At 49.8% G+C, this 18,695-nt stretch overlaps 2 protein-coding genes across 2 annotated transcripts in view; both read left to right on the top strand.

The window, feature by feature from the left end:
• The first annotated feature begins 1,683 nt into the window (after positions 1-1,683).
• Positions 1,684-8,644, top strand: SPMAP1 (sperm microtubule associated protein 1). Its single transcript, XM_008012901.3, has 3 exons — positions 1,684-1,953; positions 6,195-6,294; positions 8,388-8,644. The coding sequence occupies exons 1-3, from the start codon at positions 1,747-1,749 to the stop codon at positions 8,543-8,545; spliced, it is 465 nt and encodes a 154-aa protein (XP_008011092.1). The 5' UTR covers positions 1,684-1,746; the 3' UTR covers positions 8,546-8,644.
• Positions 8,645-14,001: 5,357 nt separating this feature from the next.
• The window catches only part of CWC25 (CWC25 spliceosome associated protein homolog), a 29,238-nt gene continuing 24,544 nt past the window's right edge, over positions 14,002-18,695 (top strand). Inside the window, exon 1 of the mRNA XM_008012900.3 lies at positions 14,002-14,192. Coding sequence (XP_008011091.3) covers positions 14,175-14,192 — 18 coding nt within the window. The 5' untranslated portion in view covers positions 14,002-14,174. The remainder of the gene's footprint in view (positions 14,193-18,695) is intronic.

Below are 18,695 nucleotides of genomic sequence, written 5' to 3' on the forward strand. Positions count from 1 at the left end.
TAATCTCAGCTATTCAGGAGGCTGACATAGGATAATTGATTGAACCCGGGAGGCAGAGGTTGCAGTGAGCTGAGATCGTGCCACTGCACTCCAGTCTGGGTGACATCTCAAAAAATATATATATATAAAAAATATAAAATATTTTATATTTATATTTAAATATATATACATAAAATAGACCAGGCCCAGTGGCCCATGCCTGTAAGCCCAGCACTTTGGGAGGCTGAGGTGGGCTAATAATTTGAGGTCAGGAGTTCGAGACCAGCTTGGCCAACATGGCGAAATCCTGTTTCTACTAAAAATATCAAAATTAGCCGGGCTTAGTGGCGGGCGCCTGTAATCTCAGCTACTCAGGAGGCTGCGGCAGAGAATTGCTTGAACCCAGGAGGCACAGGTTGCAGTGAGCCGGATTGAGCCACTGCACTCCAACCTGGGCGACAGAGTGAGACTTTGTCTTCAAAATAAATAAATAAAAAGAATAAGTAAATAAATAATGTTAATTCGGGTGGGGCAGGAGAATTGTTAACTGGACTGACTGAAAGTCAGCTAACTGGATTTGGGGAATCTGTTTTTTTGTTTGTTTGTTTGTTTTGAGACGGAGTCTCGCTCTGTTGCCCAGGCTAGAGTGCAGTGGCGTGATCTCAGCTCACCGCAAGCTCCGCCTCCTGGGTTCACGCCATTCTCCTGCCTCAGCCTCCTGAGTAGCTGGAACTACAGGCGTCCGCCACCACGCCCGGCTAATTTTGTGTAGTTTTAGTAGAGACGGGGTTTCACCGTGTCAGCCAGGATGGTCTCGATCTCCTGACCTCGTGATCTGCCCACCTCGGCCTCCCAAAGTGCTGGGACTACAGGCGTGAGCTGCCGCACCCGGCCCTTTTTTTTTTTTTTTTTTTTTTTTCCCCAGTGTTTTGAGACAGGGTCTCCTCTCATCCAGGCTGGAGTGTGGCACAATCATGGCTCACTGCAGCCTCCACCTCCATGGCTCAGCCTGCAGTGCAGCTGGGTCCACAGGTGCGTGCCACCACACTTGGCTAAGTATTCATTTATTCAGTAGAGATGGGGTTTCGCTGTATTGCCCACGCTGGTCTTAAATTCCTGGGCTCAAGCGATTCCCCCCACCGCCTCGTTCTCCCAAAATGCTGGGGTTCCTGGTGTGAGCCAACGCTCCCGGCCTAGGGAACCTTTCTTTTTTTTTTTTTTTTTTTTTTTTTGAGACAGAGTCTCGCTCTGTCGCCCGGGCTGGAGTGCAGTGGCCAGATCTCAGCTCACTGCAAGCTTCGCCTCAGCCTAGGGAACCTTTCTAAGCTTCAACCTCTAGCTCTGTAAAATGAGAATTGGAAGTAGGTGCGATCTGAACTTTCTGATCAATTCCAGGTACAAGCTTTTCAACAAAACTGAGCTGAGGAAATAGCATGTAATACCGTAGGAAAAGAGAATACTCACCTTAAAGGAAAACTGGCGGAACGGGGCCTAATTGCACACAAACTGCCCACAATCAGTTATCCAGTCTCCTCCCCTTCACTTTCCAACTCCTCTTGCATAGTCAGTCTCTGGTCAACTTCCTCTGGGACCAAGCAAGCCAACTTCCCCCACTGCCTTAAGGATCCACCGGTCAACCCAGGGTGAGTGGAGACAATAGGGTTTGTGTCGCAGAGGTCCTTGACATCACATAACAATGCACAGGGGTGTCCCCACCTAGGGTCCTCATTCCCTCCAGAAAGGCCCTCCAAGGCTACAGTGGTTGGGATGGCATACCTGAGCGAGTGTCGCCTGCGACTAGAGAAAGGCTTTATCTTGGACGGGGTGGCTGTGAGCACCACTGCCCGCGCTTATGGGCGCTCTAGGCCCAAGCTGTGGTCGGCGATTCCGCCCTACAATGCGCAGCAGGACTACCACGCCCGCAGCTACTTCCAGAGCTACGTGGTTCCGCCCGTTTTGCGGAAAACTGATCAGGTATAGGAGCTTCCTGGAAGACCCCACACTCCTCCCTAAATCTTCATTCCAGCGTCCTCAACACAAAGAAGACTCTGTCACTTTTACCTCCTCAGTTTACTTTCTTTTCTTTTTTAAATTTTTATTTTTTATTATTATTATTATTTTGAGGCGGAGTCTCGCTCTGTCGCCCAGGCTGGAGTGTAGTGAGTGGCACCATCTTGGCTCATGGCAACCTCTGCCTCCTGGGTTTAAGCGATTCTCCTACGTCGGCAGTAGCTGGGATTACAGGCACACCACGAAGCCAGACTAATTTTGGTATTTTTGGTAGAGACGGGGTTTCGCCATGTTACCCAGACTGGGATTACAGGTTTGAGCGTGTAATTACAGGGTCTCACTCTTGCCCAGGCTGGAGTGCGGTGGTGCGGTCACGGCTCACTGCAGCTTCCACCTCCCAGGGTCAAGCGATCCTCCCACCTCAGCCTCGTTATTAGCCGGGACTACAGGCGCGCGCCACCCCGCCCCGCTAATTTTTTTTTTTTTTTTTTTTGTAGAGAGGGGGTCTCGCCATGTTACCCAGACTGGTCTTGAACTCCTGGGCTCATGCTATCCTCCCGCCACTGCCTCCCAGTTTTCTTAATGAAGCCGGAGGACTGCAGGAGAGGGAGGACAAGTGTTGAGCGCAAGCTGCCTGAGCTCACAGAATGGCCTTGCAGCCCTGAATTTGAGAATAGATTCATTCCGGGTTTCTGCAAGGCAAGGGGATAGGGCTCAAAGCCAGCTTCTCCCAAACCAGTCGGTCTCTTTGTCCTTTGTGACGTTACAGACCCGCCCTCTAGGGTGACCTCACACCTCAAATTCTCTAAATACGCGAAAATCCGTGTGACCTCAGTGAGCAAGACAAAGGGAATTGATTTAACTTCCAGGGCGAGACGACTTCCTCCTGTGACATCATAGTGGCAGGGCGTGGGGTTTGATCTCCTGGTTCTCTGGGCTGAACGGAGGGACACCTCTCAAACCTCTGCGGACCTCAGTTCCTCCCCCTGGCCTTTTCCCTCCTAGGTGTAGGCCGCTTCCCAGCAGAGTACTCCCCCGCTAACCCCCCCAGATCAAAGATTCCGAGACTATTTGCTGATGGTTCAATATTCCCGCCCAACATTTCGCTTCCTGTATTTGTGTTTCTACTCATCAGTGGTGTGGAGAAGAAAAAGGAGGACTCATGGGGTTATTCTGTGAACAAATCTTGGGGTTTGTGTGTGTGTGTGTAGTCCCAAATGTTTGTTTGCATAGGTCTGTGCAGTGCATGTATATGGACACACATGAGTTACACGTGTGTTGACTCATGTAATTTTTATTTTATTTATTTATTTTTTGAGACGGAGTCTCACTCTGCCTCCCAGGTTCCCGTCATTCTCCCGCCTCAGCCTCCTGTGTAGCTGGGACTACAGGCGCCCGCCACCATGTCCGGCTGATTTTTTGTATTTTTCGTAGACAGGGTTTCACCGTGTTAGCCAGGATGGTCTCCATCTCCTGACCTCGTGATCTGCCCGCCTCGGCCTCCCAAAGTGCTGGGATTTCAGGCATGAACCACTGCGCCCGGCCCAATTTTTCTTTCTTTCTTTCTTTCTTTTTTTTTTTTTTTGAGACAGGGTCTTGTTCTGTCACCCTGGCTGGAGTGCAGTGGCATAATTTTGGCTTACTGCAACCTCCACCTTCCGTATTCAAGCGATCCGTCTACTTCAGCCTCTCGAGTAGCTGGGGCTACAGAGACTGGGTTTCACCATGTTGCCCAGGCTGGTCTTGAACTGCTGAGCTCAAGTGATCTGCCCATCTCAGCCTCCCAAAGTGCTGGGACTACAGGCATGAGCCACCACACTGGCATCGACTGGTAATTTTACAACAGAAGGAACCAGAGTCTGGGGAGGGGAAAAGGAAGAACCCGAGTATTTAAAAGCTTGAAAATGATAAGGTATACATATTTTGAAAAAGCTTTCTTTTTTTTTTTTTTAGACAGAGTCTCACTCTGTCATCCAGGCTGGAGTGGAGTGGCCTGATCTTGGCTCACTGCAACCTTCGCCTCCTAGGTTCAAGAGATTCTCCTGCCTCAGCCTCCCAAGTAGCTGGGATTATAAGCGCCCACCACCACACCCAGCTGATTTTTTGTATTTTTAGTAGAGACGGGGTTTCACTACGTTGGCCAGGCTGGTCTCGAACTCCTGACCACAACTGATCCACCTGCCTCAGCCTCCCAAAGTGCTGGGATTACAGGCGTGAGCCACCGCACCCGGCCTTGAAAAAGCTTTCCAATTTTCTTTTTCGAGACAGAGTGCCACTCTGTCATCCAGGCTGGAAGTGCAGTGGCACAGCTCACTGCAGCCTCGAACTGCTGGGCTTAAGAAATCCTCCAGTCTCAGCCTCCTGAGTAGGTGGGACTATAGGCGTGTGCCACCATGCCCAGTGGCTAATCTTTTAATTTTTTTTTTTTTTTTTTTTTTTGAGGCAGAGTCTCACTCTGTCGTCCAGGTTGGAGTGCAGTGGTGTGATCTCGGCTCACTGCAACCTCAGCCTTCCGGGTTCAAGCGATTGTCCTGCCCCAGCCTCCCAAGTAGCTGGGATTACAGGCACCTGCCACGACGTCCAGCTGATTTTTTATAGTTTTAGTAGAGATGGGGTTTCACCATGTTGGCCAGGCTGGTCTCGAACTCCTGACCTTGTGATCTGCCCATCTTGGCCTCCCAAAGTGCTGGGATTACAGGTGTGAGCCACCATACCCAGCCGCAATCTTTTAGTTTTTTTGTTGAGACAGGTCTGGCCATGTTACCTAGGCTGGTCTCAAACTTCTGGGTTCAAGTAATCCTCTTGCCTCAGCCTCCTAAAGTGCTGGGATTGTAGGCACAAGCCACTGTGCCCAGCCTGTTTTTTTTGTTTGTTTGTTTTTGAGAGGGAGTCTCACTCTATCTCCCAGGCTGGAGTACAGTGGCACGATCTCAGCTCACTGCAACCTCTGTCTCCCGGGTTCAAGTGATTCTCCTGCCTCAGCCTCCTGAGTAGCTGGGATTACAGGCACGCGCCACTACACCTGGCTAATTTTTGTATTTGTAGTAGGGGTTTCGCCTTGTTGGCCAGGCTGGTCTCCAACTTTTGACCTCAGGTGATCCTCCTGCCTTGGCCTCCCACAGTGCTGGGATTACAGGTGTTAGCCACCGTTCCCAACCAACCTGTTTAATTTTTAAAAGTATTATTGTCAAAACTACCATTTGTGGTAGGTATTATTTTCATTTAAATAAAGATAACATTTATACAACTTCACTATGCCAGGCCCTTTATCTGACCAAAACCACTTAAGTCTCACAGCAGGCCGGTGCGGTGACTCACTCCTGTAATCCCAGCACTTTGGGAGGCTGAGGCGGGTGGATCACCTGAATTCAAGAGTTTGAGACCAGCCTGGCCAATTAGCTGGGCATGGTGGTGCATGCCTGTAATCCTAGCTACTCAGGAGGCTGAGGCAGGAGAATTGTTTGAACCCAGGAGGCGGAGGTTGCAGTGAGCCAAGGTGGCAACACTGCACTCCAGCCTGGGCAACAGAGTGAGACCATGTCTCAAAAAACAAACCTCACAGCAGTACTCCTTTTACTGATGGGGAAATTGAGGCCCAGAAAAGCTGTGTAATTGGCCCAACTTCACAAAGCCTGTTAATGGTTGAGCTGGAGTTAGAACCCAGCCTGTCTGGCAGCAGAGACTGAGCTTTCAGCTGCCAAGCTCAACTGCCCCTCCCTGAGAGGCAATAGGTTCTTCTTCCTCTTTTTTTTTTTTTTTTTTTTTTTTTTTTGAGACAGAGTATGGCTCTTGTTGCCCAGGCTGGAGTGCAATGGCAAGATCTCGGCTTACTGCAACTTCTGCCTCCGGGGTTCAAGCAATTCTACTGCCTCAGCCTCCTGAGCAGCTAGGATTACAGACGCCTGCTACCATGCCCAGCTAATTTTTTGTATTTTTAGTAGAGATGGGGTTTCGCCATGTTGGCAAGGCTAGTCTCGAACTCCTGGCCTCAGGTAATCCACCCACCTCGGCCTTCCAAAGTGCTGGGATTACAGGCCTGAGCCATTGCGCCTGGCCTGGTTCTTAAATATATTTAGTCTGTCTGCCCCAGTTACCTAAGGCTCTGACCTCTTCCCTCTCCCCACAGCAAACCCCAGGGCAGTTTGCACCGTGCCCCCCTCAGCATTGTGGCTGACAGTCTTCTGTATTCTCTTCCCCACTTTCAGGATCATGGTGGTACAGGAAGGGATGGCTGGATAGTAGACTATATCCACATCTTCGGGCAAGGACAGAGATACCTCAACAGGAGAAATTGGGCAGGGACAGGCAAGTGCTGCCTCCATTTCCAGCCTCATCATGGTTCCTGGGCCATAGCGAGGCCTGGTTGAGGGGAAGAGGCTAAGGGACTGCATCCTTCCAGGTTTTCTTCACATGCACGAGCATATGGTGCCACAGTACTCCCTAATATTAGTTAATAAGCCCCAGTACTGTATGTCAGGCCCCGGTTTTTTTTTTTTTTTTTTTGAGACATGGTCTCAGTCTGTCACCCAAACTGGATTGCATGAAATGCAGTAGCACAGATGTGTGTGGTGGCTCATGCCTGTAATCCCAGCACTTTGGGAGGCCGAGGTGGGTGGATCACTTGAGGTCAGGAGTTCCAAACCAGCCTGGCCAACCTGGTTAAACCCTGTCTCTACTAAAAATACACAAACACAATTAGCCGGGCATGGTGGCTCACACCTGGAATCCCAGCTACTTGGGAGGCTAAGGCAGGAGAATTGCTTGAACCCAGGAGGTGGAGGTTGCAGTGAGCCAAGATCATGCCACTGCACACCAGCCTGGGCGACACAGCGAGACTCCATTTAAAAAAAAAAAAAAAAGAAATGCAGTAGCACAATTACTACTGACTGCAGCCTTGACCTCCTGGGCTTGAGCAATCCTCCCACCTCAGCCTTCTGAGCAGCTGCGCCCACAGGTGTGCACCACCACACTCAGTTAATTTTTTATTTTTTGTAGAGATGGAGTCTCCCCATGTGGCCCAGGCTGGTCTTGAACTCCTAGGCTCAAGTGATCCTCTGGCCTCAGCCTCCCAAAGTGCTGGCATTACAGACATGAGCCATTTGTTAGGCACTTTTCACCCTCACACTAACCCCACAGCACAGGTAGGGAAACAAGTTTCTTTAGTTAAAGTAATTTGGCAAGAGGGCTGAGCTGGAATTAATATTCTGCTCTTCCTGGGCCTGGTACAGTGGCTCATGATCATGCCTGTAATCCCAGCACTTAGGGAGGCTGAGGCAGGAGGATCACGAGGTCAAGAGTTCAAGACCAGCCTGGCCAACATAGTGAAACCCCGTCTCTATTAAAAATACAAAAAATTAGCCAGGCATGTTGGCGGGCACCTATAATCCCAGCTACTCAAGAGGCTGATGCAGGATAATCTCTTGAATCCAGGAGGCAGAGGTTGCAGTGATCCAAGATTGCATCATTGCACTCCAGCCTAGGCGACAGTGCGAGACTCCGTCTCAAAAACAAATGAACAAAAAGATTCCGCTCTTCCCAACTCTGAAGCCCCTGTTCCCCTCACTGCTGCATCCTGCTCATTTTCCAGGCCCAGGTTAGCAACAATGGGAAAGAGTTGAGAGACATTTTTCTTTTTTTTGAGACCAAGTTTTGCTCTGTTGCCCAGGCTGGAGTGCAGTGGCACGATCTTGGCTCACTGCAAGCTCTGCCTCTCAGGTTCACACCATTCTCCTGCCTCAACCTCCCAGGTAGCTGGGACTACAGGCGCCCGCCACCACGCCCGGCTAATTTTTTGTATTTTTAGTACAGACGGGGTTTCACTGTGTTAGCCAGGATGGTCTCGAGCTCCTGACCTCATGATCCACCCGCCTCGGCCTCCTAAAGTGCTGGGATTACAGGCATGAGCCACCGTGCCCGGCCGAGATATTTTTCTAACAGGGTAAAACCCTCCTCCCAGCCCAGCTCCACCATCCTGGGTCACTTCTCTAGTCACATGATACTTTGTGCCATTTGGTCCAATTGATCTTGATCTCATCCATTTTTTCCACATGGGTCAGAGGCAAGGGTGAGATTTTTCTCATTTCTTGTGGGAGAAAACCAAGCTTTGCCAAACCCAGAATTTCTGGCCCTTCCTGTCCCAGCACAAACCATTCACAGTTTTCCTGCAATTATTCCTGGTGCGGGGTTTTATTTCTAGGAAGCCTTCTGTCCCTCAGCCTCACCAGCCCTTGGCTTTTCAGCCCAGAGGCTCGGGGAATTTGAGAATTGCATGTTCAGCTGTGGGCATGGGGAATGCAAGTGACTATGCCTGGTTGGCATCCCATACCACACCCAGGGGAATGGGGAAGCCAAGAGGTGGGCTGAATGCAGGCTCAGGCCTCTCTCTCCTTGCCCCCAAGGGCATTCTCTCCAGCAGGTGACTGGGCACGACCACTACAATGCTGATCTGAAACCAATCTATGGGTTCAATGGAAGGTTTGGCTATCGCCGGAATACTCCAGCCCTCCGTCGGAGCACGTCCGTCTTTGGAGAGGTCACCCACTTCCCTCTGTTCTAACAGCATCTTTTCCTTTCCTAGCCATCGACCTGAATGTCTAAGACAAATGTTTAGATGAACTCTTAATGTTATTTTACATTAAAAAATTTAATTTGTGTCTCCACGTGTGCTGTTTCTTCCCTGAGATTAGAGGAATGAGCCAGTTCTACCCTTGGCTTCTCTTCCCCCTGGAGAGGAGGTGAGAGGAGAAAGGGCTTCTCAGGCCTACACCCTTGTACTCCATACCAACGAGTGCCAGGTTTGAAAGGAGGGGCTTCAGTTCTCCCCTACCAGTGGGACAAGAAGGAGCCACACTACTCAACCTCAATAAAGCACTTCCCCAGCTGTCAGCAGAGCCCCAGGTCAGAGCTGGCTATTGTTTCCATCAAGAACAGAGCAAAGGCCAAGCTCCTTGGCTTACGCCTGTAATCCCAGCACTCTGGGAGGCCAAGATGGGAGGATTGCTTGAGCTCAGGCAAGTGGATCACTTGAGACCAGCCTGGGCAACATGATGAAACACTGTCTTTACTAAACATATACGTGTGTGTGTGTATATGTGTGTGTATGTTTATGTATATATATGTGTATAGATATGCATATATATATATAGAGAGAGAGAGAGAGAAGGAGAGAGAGAGACTCATTCTGTTAGCCCAGGCTGGAGTGCAGTGGTGTGATCTCAGCTCATTGCAACCTCTGCCTCCAGGGATTCAAGCAATTCTCCTGACTCAACCTCCCTAGTAGCTAGAATTACAAGTGCCTGCCACCACTCCCAGCTAGTTATTTCATATTTAGTGGGAGCGCGGTTTCACCGTTTTGGTCAGGCTAGTCTTGAACTCCTGACCTCACCTCGGCCTCCCTGAGTGCTGGGATTATAGGCGTGAGCCACCCTCCTGGCCCAGGATGTCATTTTTCAAGTGTTCCCTTTCAATTTATTGGTGGCCAATGGAAAAGCCAAACCAGACGATGGATAATTAAGAAGGTGGGGCTTTAGAACACAAAACTTGCCAGAACTCATGTGGGTGGAACTTGATTGTATTGAGTCACCATAAGTGGACAGGGAAGGAACCTGTAATGGACAGAGGGGGTACGGCTCAAGGGTAGAGCATTTGACTGCAGATCAAGAGGTCCATGGTTCGAATCCAGGTGCCCCCTTCTGTGATGTTTTCTCACTACCATTCCATTTAACAGCAAATACCGTCAGCCACAATATCACCAGAAAAGATGAAGGAACTTTCAACTTGAACTTGTGGTAAAACTGTTCCTCCCACATTCCAGCTCACCTTTAGGACAACAAGCCCCTCTAGGACCTCATTTGTCTTCAATTAAGACCAAGTCCCTGAGGAGATTCTAAATCTATGAGTGAGTCTGAGAGCTGTGAATACAATTTGCTAATTGGATGGGTGTTGGAGTATAGATGGAAATGTATGTATTTTTGAAAACTTAGTACATGCCAAGCTGCCTTGAATTAAAACATGAAAGAAGGGCCATGGCCAGGCGCGGTGGCTCACGTCTATAATCCCAGAGCTTTGGGAAGCTGAGGCGGGCAAACCACAGGTCAGGAGTTTGAGAGCAGCCTGGCCAACATGGTGAAACCTCCATCTCTACTAAAAATACAAAAAATTAGCTGGGTGTGGTGGTGCACACCTGTAATCCTAGCTACTTGGGAGGCTGAGGCAGGATAATCGCTTGAACCTGGGAGGCTGTGGTTGCAGTCAGCCGAGACCGCACCACAGCACTCCAGCCTGAGCAACAGAGCGAGACTCTGTCTAAAAAAAAAAAAGTTCGAGACCAGCCTAACCAATATGGTGAAACCCTGTCTCTACTAAAGATACAAAAAATTAGCTGGGCGTGGTGGTGCACGCCTGTAATCCCAGCTACTTGAGAGGCTGAGGCAGGAGAATTGCTTGAACCTGGGAGGCGGAGGTTGCAGTGAGCTGAGATCGTGCCGTTGCACTCCAGCCTGGGTGACAGAGCCAGAATCCGTCTCAAAAAATAAAAAAAAAAAAGAAAAAGGGAGAGAAAGAAAGAAAAGAAGGAAGGCCGAGCGCAGTGGCTCACGCCTGTAATCCAAGCACTTTGGGAGGCAGAGGCGGGCGGATTACGAGGTCAGGAGATCGAGACCATCCTGGCTGACATGGTGAAACCCCATCTTTACTAAAAATACAAAAAAATTAGCCAAGTGTGGTGGCAGGCACCTGTAGTCCCAGCTACTCGGGAGGTTGAGGCAGGAGAATGGCGTGAACCCAGGAGGTGGAGCTTGCAGTGAGCCGAGATTGTGCCACTGCACTCGAGTCTGGGCGACAGAGCGAGACTCCGTCTCAAAAAAATAGAAAAGAAGGAAAAAAGGAAGGAAGGAAAGCAAGAAAGAAAGAGCAAGAAAAGAAGGAAAGAAGGAAGGAAAGAGAGAGAAAAGGAGAGAAAGAAGGAAGGAAAGAAAAAGAAAAGAAGGAAAGAAGGAAGGAAGGAAAGAAAGAAGGAAGAAAGGAAAGAAAGGAGGGAAGAAAGAGAAAAGGAAAGAAGGAGGAAGGAAAGAAGAGATAAAGCAGGAAAGAAGGAGGAAGGAAAGAAAAGAGAGAAAGAAGGAAAGAAGGAAGGAAAGAAAATAAAAAGAGAGAAGGAAACAAAGAAGGAAGGAAAGAAAGACAAAGAAAGACAAGGAAGGAAGGAAAGAAACAGAGGAAAGGAGGCTGGGCGCTGTGGCTCACGCCTGTAATACCAGCACTTTTGGAGGCCGAGGTGGGCGGATCATGGGTCAGGAGATGGAGACCCTCCTGGTTAACACGGTGAAACCCCGCCTCTACTAAAAATACAAAAAAATTAGCCAGGCGTGGTGGCGGGCACTTGTAGTCCCAGCTACTAGGGAGGCTGAGGCAGGAGAATGGGGTGAACCCGGGAGGTGGAGCTTGCAGTGAGCCGAGATTGTGTCACTGCACTCCAGCCTGGGCGACAGAGCGAGACTCCGTCTGGAAAAAAAAAAAAAAAAAAAAGAGAAAAGGAAAGCGGAGGTTGCAGTGAGCCAAGATCATGCCATTGCACTCCCAGTGAGGCTCTGTCTCAAAAAAAAAAAAAAGAGAGAGAGAGAGAAGGAAGGAAGGAAGGAAGGAAGAGAAGGTAGGAAAAAGAAAAGAAGGAAGGAAGGAAAGAAAGAAAGAAGGAAAGAAAGAAAGAGGAAGGAAGAGAGGGAGGGAGGGAAGAAAGGGCTGACTGCGGTGGCTCACACATGTAATTCCAGCACTTTGGGAGGACAAGGCGGGAGGATCACCTGAGGTCAGGAGCTGGAGACCAGCTTGGCCAACATGGTGAAACCTGTCTCTACTAAAAATACGAAAATTAGCCGGGCATGGTGGCATGCACCTGTAATTCCGGCTACTTGGGAGGCTGAGGCACCAGAATCGCTTGAATCTGGGAGGCGGAGGTTGTGTTAGCCGAGATTGCACCACTGAACTCCAGCCTGGGCAAAAAGAGTGAGACACTCACTCTTAAAAAAAAGAAAAAAAAAGAAAAAGAATTGCTTATTGCTTAAATGTAAGGGGCACATGTCACATTCTGGGTGGTGTACTTCAGCTTTACACTTTACATCTTTTTTTTTTTTTTTTTTTGAGAGAGAGGGTCTCACTCTGCCACCCAGGCTGCAGTGTAGTAGCACGATCACGGCTCCCTGTAGCCTGAAACTCATGGATTCAAGCAATCCTCCTGCCTCAGCCTCCCCAGCAACTGGGACTACAGGCATGTGCCACTACGCCTGGCTAATTTTTTGTTTGTTTGTTTGTTTGTTTGTTTGTTTGCGACGGAGTCTCGCTCTGTCGCCCAGGCTGGAGTGCAGTGGCCGGATCTCAGCTCACTGCAAGCTCCGCCTCCCGGGTTTACGCCATTCTCCTGTCTCAGCCTCCCGAGTAGCTGGGACTACAGGCACTCGCCACCTTGCCCGGCTAGTTTTTTGTATTTTTTAGTAGAGACGGGGTTTCACCGGGTTAGCCAGGATGGTCTTGATCTCCTGACCTCGTGATCCGCCCGTCTCAGCCTCCCAAAGTGCTGGGATTACAGGCTTGAGCCACCGCCCCCAGCATGTTTTTGTTTTTTTAAACATAAGTAGAGAGGAGGTCTTGCTATATTGCTCAGGCTGGTCTCCAACTCTTGGGTTCAAGTGATTCTCCCACCTTAGCCCCTGAAAGTGCTGGGACTACAAGTGTGAGCACCATGCCCAGCTTCACATCTTGCGTCTGTTTGTCCCAAGTGTGGAATGGGTACTGCAGACATTTGCAATTTAACTGGTGATAGACAAAAACACCGAATCACAGAGTGAAAAAATTATTCCCTTTCCTATCCTCAGTAACTTAAGAAAAAAGTCGTTTAAAAAATTTTTTTAAAGACATGGAGTCTCACTCTGTCACCCAGGCTGAACTACAGTGGCACAATCACGGCTCACTGTAGCTTCCATCTCCTGGACTCAAGTGATCCTCCTGCCTCAACCTTCCAAGTAGCTGGGATTATAGGTCTGTGCCACCATGCCCAGCACTATACACTCTTTGAATAAAAAAGAGGGAGATTGGCCAGGCGCGGTGGCTCACGCCTGTAATCCTAGCACTTTGTATTTAGAAGATTTTAGAAGTGTTAGAGAGCTGGCACCAAATAAGAATTCCTCCTGTCAGGCACGGTGGCGGCTCCAGCCTGTAATCCCAGCTCCTCTGGAGCCTGAAGTGGGAGCATCACTTGACTCTAGGAATCAAGATCAGCTTAACCAATATATTTAGACCCTGACCAACATAGAGACCCATTTCAAGAAAAATAAAATGTATCTAGTGTTTAATAATGTCATATTTAGGCTGGGTGCGGTGGCTCACGCCTGTAATCCCAGCACTTTTGGAGGCCAAGGCGGGCGGATCACGAGGTCAGAAAATTGAGACCATCTTGGCCAACATGGTGAAACCCCATCACTACAAAAAAACATAAAAAATTAGCTGGATGTGGGGGCGCGTGCCTGTAATCCCAGCTACTTGGGAGGCTGAGCCAGGGGAATCGCTTGAATCTGGGAGGTAGAGGTTGCAGTGAGCTGAGATCGTGCCTGACATAAGGGGATTTGCTGTGAGTCAAGGTCTGAGGAAAGCGCCAGTTCGCAAAGCCGTTTTGGAAAACTGGAGTGTGGGGGTGTGTGCAGGGTGAGGGGAGGAGGCGTACTCTGGTCCACGCTACGTCTAGCAGCGAGTATGTGGAGCTTTTGAGCCGGATGCCCTGGTGAGCTGCCATGGCAACACAGCCGCGTGCAGAGGCCCACGGCAACCCATCACTGAACAGAGCTGTGGCGTTTCAACGGAGAGTTTGGGACATCAGGCAAAGTGGCGACCAGAAGCAGCCAAAATGAGACCTCGACGGCAGAGGTCTCCACAGCGAAGCCTGGAACTTTGCGAAATCTGCACGTGACGCCACAGTCACACAGCGCGACAGAGCCCTGTACGTCATCGTTCCGCGACGCCGACGCGGTGAGATGACGCCCTCCCGGAAGTGGCCTCTAGGTCGGTATGTGAAACTGGCAGTCGACGGCTCCTGGGACCAGAGCTCGCGAGGTAGCCCCTGGACTATCTTTCTACGTATTCTCTTGATCCTGCCGACGTCTTCCAGATCCGCGTAGTGAGGAATCGTCTCCACCATCATGGGAGGCGGAGACCTGGTGAGTGGAGGGAGGCCTGGGCGGGGGAGGACTGAGGCCGGGACGGAAATTGGCAGGGGGTGGGGGGTGGGGGTAGAGGAAGTAGTGGATAACCATAGCAACTCAGCTTTGCTTTCGCGGGGAGGGGGCGGTTGCCCTGAAGAGGGGATGGATCTTTAGGGCAATGGAGGGATGGGACTGTGGTTTGGGAAAGTCCGAGGTGTGTCGCGAACAGTGACAGGTGGTGTTTGTGTGTTTGTTGACTGCAGCCCTACCGGCTGTAAATTCTGGGAATACCAGGGAGGGGGCGGATGGAGCCAAGGCCAGGAAAGGAGGTAGATATTGAGGACGTGTCACTACGCTTTGTTTTGTATATCTTGTCTTGCCACACACCTGTCTTCCTTGGGTGGGAGTTCAGAGTCATGTCCTGGACGGAAGTAGGGGTGGTTTGTGCCCCATTCACCCTACCCTTGGCCATGCCCTGGGGTCCTTTTTTTTAAAAAACGGAGTTTCTTGTTGCCCAGGCTGGAGTGCAGTGGCGCGATCTCGGCTCACCGCAACCTTCCCCTCTTGGATTCAAGCGAGTCTCCTGCCTCAGCCTCCCGAGTAGCTGGGATTACAGGCATGCTCCGCCACACCGGGCTAATTTTGTATGTTTAGTGGAGACAGGGTTTCTCCATGTTGGTCAGGCTGGTCTTGATCTCCCGACCTCTAGTGATCCACCCACCTTGGCCTCCCAAAGTGCTGGGATTACAGGCGTGAGCCACTGTGCTGGGCCCTGGGGTCCTTTTTAAGCCTGAAGGGATCTTCCTGTCCATCTTTCTGACTTCCACACCTCCTTCAATGCTGGATTCTGATGTGTAGTGGCTGAGCTTGCTTTTTAAATTCATACCACTTAATACAAGTTATGTGGCAATGTCTCTTACACTGAAACGTTCATTTGTAAAGGGCTAAGACCCCAAATAGGGTAAATTTACCTACAAGAGCATGGTGCAAGGTTGCGAAAATGCCAGCCTCCTGAAAGTGGAACTAATTGAACCAGCAAGTAGATCAGCTTAGCGGCCTGCCCAGTAAACCTGTTAGTTTGTCATGTGTTCTCAATCACAGTGAGTGCCAGGACTCCATCCAGTTTGATCCAATTTAGTGTATTCTTCAGGTAACTGCATTTAAGGACAGGAAAGCTCTAATCTAGGGTTTCTCGACGTTAGCCCTCTTGACAGTTTGGCCTAGATAATTCTTTGGGGGGGTGTGGTAGTGGTGGTAGTTGGGCTCTCCTGTGCATTGTAGAATGTTTAGCAGCATCCCTGGCCTCTAGCCACTCGACTGGAGTCTATCCACTAACACCTGCCTCCACCAGTTGTGACAGCCAAAAATGACTCTAGAAGTTTTTGTTCTTGAGAAGCAAAATAATCTATACTTGAGGCAGGGAGGACAAGATGGGAAGGGTTAGAGGGAGAAAGAGGGAGGGAGTGAGGGAGGAAGGACAGAAGGATGGATGGATGTTCGGACCAACTGATGGACCGATACACAACCGACCAACTCAATGACCTGACAAAGGGGAGAGGCAGGACAAGGAGGGGAAGAGAAAAGGAAGAAAAGGGAACTCTCATTGACTGAACATTTTCCACATGCCAAGTACCTTGCGGACATGATCTTATTTTCTTAACTGGTCTCCTGGTCTCAATCCTGGCCCTCTCCAGTCCATTCTTTTTTTTTTTAAGATGGAGTCTTGGCCAGGTGCAGTGGCTCATGCCTATAATCCCAGCACTTTGGGAGGCTGAGGCGGGTGGGTCACGAGGTCAGGAGTTCAAGACCAGCCTGGCCAAGATGGTGAAACCCTGTCTCTACTAAAAATACAAAAATTAGCTGGGAGTGGTGGCGGGTGCCTGTAATCCCAGCTACTTGGGAGGCTGAGGCAGGAGAATCGCTTGAACCCAGGAGGTGGAGGTTGTAGTGAGCCGAGATTGCACTACTGCACCTCTAGCCTGGGTGACAGAGTAAGACTCCGTTTAAAAAAAAAAAAAAAGTTAAAAAAAAGATGGAGTCACACTGGGCGCGGTGGCTCACGGCTGTAATCCCAGCACTTTAGGAGGCCTAGGCGGGCGGATCCTGAGGTCAGGAGATCAAGACCATCCTGGCCAACATGGTGAAACCCCATCTCTAGTAAAAATATAAAAATTGGCCAGGCACGGTGTCTCACGCCCGTAATCCCAGCACTTTGGGAGGCCGAGGCAGGTGGATTACGAGGTCACGAGGTCACAAGGTTGAGACCATCCTGGCTAACACGGTGAAACCCGTCTCTACTAAAAACACACAAAAAATTAGCCGGTCATGGTGGCGTATGCCTGTAGTCCCAGCTACTCAGGAGGCTGAGGCAGGAGAATGGCGTGAACCTGGGGGTTGGAGCTTGCAGTGAGCTGAGAGTGTGCCTCTGCACTCTAGCCTAGGTGACAGAGTGAGACTCCATCTAAAAAAAAAAAAAAAAAAAATTGGCCAGGCATGCGGTGCATGCCTGTAATCCCTTTACATGGCTTATAAGGCCCTTATTCTGCTCCTTTTGCTCCTTTCTCACTTGGCTGCTTCTTATGTCCCTGCCCCATCAGCTTGCCACATCTCCAGCCACACTGAATTATTCCTGCTATGTTCTTTCTTACCACTGGAACTGCATTTGTCTGTACTGTTCCTCTCTGGAAATCTGCCCCCATCATCTCCCTTTCACACATCACCAGGCTAGTTTATAATTGTCCTTAGATATTACTTACTCTGGGAAACTTTTCATTATTGGGAAAGTGCACCAAAGTAATATCTGATGGGGAGGAGAGAGAGAAGTGTTCTTTGAGGGTGAATGGGGAGATCAGAATCAAGGAGAGATTCCTGGGAAGGAAAGTTGGAAGAGATTCTGGGTGGGTTGTAAACCATGCAAGTTTAGGGCAGGTGAAGTAGACCAATGTAAGGTAGGTTGAGTTCCTAAGAATGAATGTCCATTGTCCATGCCAGGCACGGTAGCTCATGCCTGTAATCTCAGCACTTTGGGAGGCTGAGGCAGGCGGATCACCTGAGGTCGACAGTTTGAGACCAGCCTGACCAACATGGAGAAACCCCATCTCTACTAAAAATACAAAATTAGCCGAGCATGGTGGCTCGTGCCTGTAATCAGCTACTCAGGAGGCTGAGGCAGAGAATCACTTGAACCCAAGAGGCAGAGGTTGCCATGACCTGAGATCCTGCCATTGTACTCTAGCCTAGGCAATAAGAGCGAAACTCTGTCTCAAGAAAAAAAAAAAAAAAAGGGCTGGGCACGGTGGCTCACTCCTGTAATCCTAGCAGTTTGGGAGGCCAAGGCAGGCAGATCATGAGGTCAGGCATTTTGAGACCAGCCTGGCCAATATGGTGAAACCCCATCTCTACTAAAAAATACAAAAATTAGTCAGGCATGGTGGCATGCCTATAGTCCCAGCTACTTGGGAGGCTGAGGCAAGAGAATCACTGGAACCCGGGAGGTGGAGGGTGCAGTCAGCCGAGATCACTGCACTCCAGCCTGGGTGACAGAGCGAGACTCTAAAAGAATGAATATCCAGTGTCAGAAGTGCATGAGTTCTGTTCTCTTTCAAAATATGTGCCTTCCTGCTCATTACTGCATTCCTCCTGTCTTATCATCACCAGCTCCAATTTAGGTATGGCTAGTGGAAGAATGACTTGTATGCTTTTAAGGGTAAAACTGTCTGAAGGGAACTCAAGAAGGACCTGTTCTATCCTGAAGCTTTCTTGTTGTTGTTGTTCTTGTTGTTTTGAGACAGAGTCTTGCTCTATCGCCCAGGCTGTAGTACAGCGGCGCAATCTCAGCCCACTGCAACCCCTCCTGCCTCAGCCTCCTGAATAGCTGGGACTACATGCGCACGGGCCACCACGCCCAGCTAATTTTTGTATTTCCAGTAGAGACGTTTCATCATTTTGGCCAGGCTGGTCTAAAACTCCTGATCTCAAGTGATCTGCCCGCCTCCGCTTCCCAAAGTGCTGGTATTACAGGTGTGAGCCACTGCACCCGACCTGTCCTGAAGCTTTATACACTTGAACAACCTCCCCTTCCCCTCTAGATGTCTGAGAGATTATTGGAAGAAAACCTTGTCATTGTTGAAGACATCTTGCCTGCCTTGGGTATGGAAGGGTGGGTGAGGCAAGGCTAGTTACACCCGCCACTCAGTCACCCCCCGAATTATTCTCACCTTCTTTTTTGTTTTGTTTTGTTTTGTTTTTGAGACGGAGTCTTGCTTTGTCGCCCAGGCTGGAGTGCAGTGGCGCAATCTCGGCTCACTGCAAGCTCTGCCTCCTGGGTTCACGCCATTCTCCTGCCTCAGCCTCCCGAGTAGCTGGCACTACAGGCGCCCGCCACCACGCCCGGCTAATTTTTTGTATTTTTTAGTAGAGACAGGGTTTCACTGGGTTAGCCAGGATGGTCTTGATCTCCTGACCTCGTGATCCGCCCGTCTCGGCCTCCCAAAGTGCTGGGATTACAGGCTTGAGCCA

The sequence above is a fragment of the Chlorocebus sabaeus genome, chromosome 16, assembly GCF_047675955.1.
Source record: "Chlorocebus sabaeus isolate Y175 chromosome 16, mChlSab1.0.hap1, whole genome shotgun sequence".
NCBI classification, from domain to species: Eukaryota; Metazoa; Chordata; class Mammalia; order Primates; family Cercopithecidae; genus Chlorocebus; species Chlorocebus sabaeus.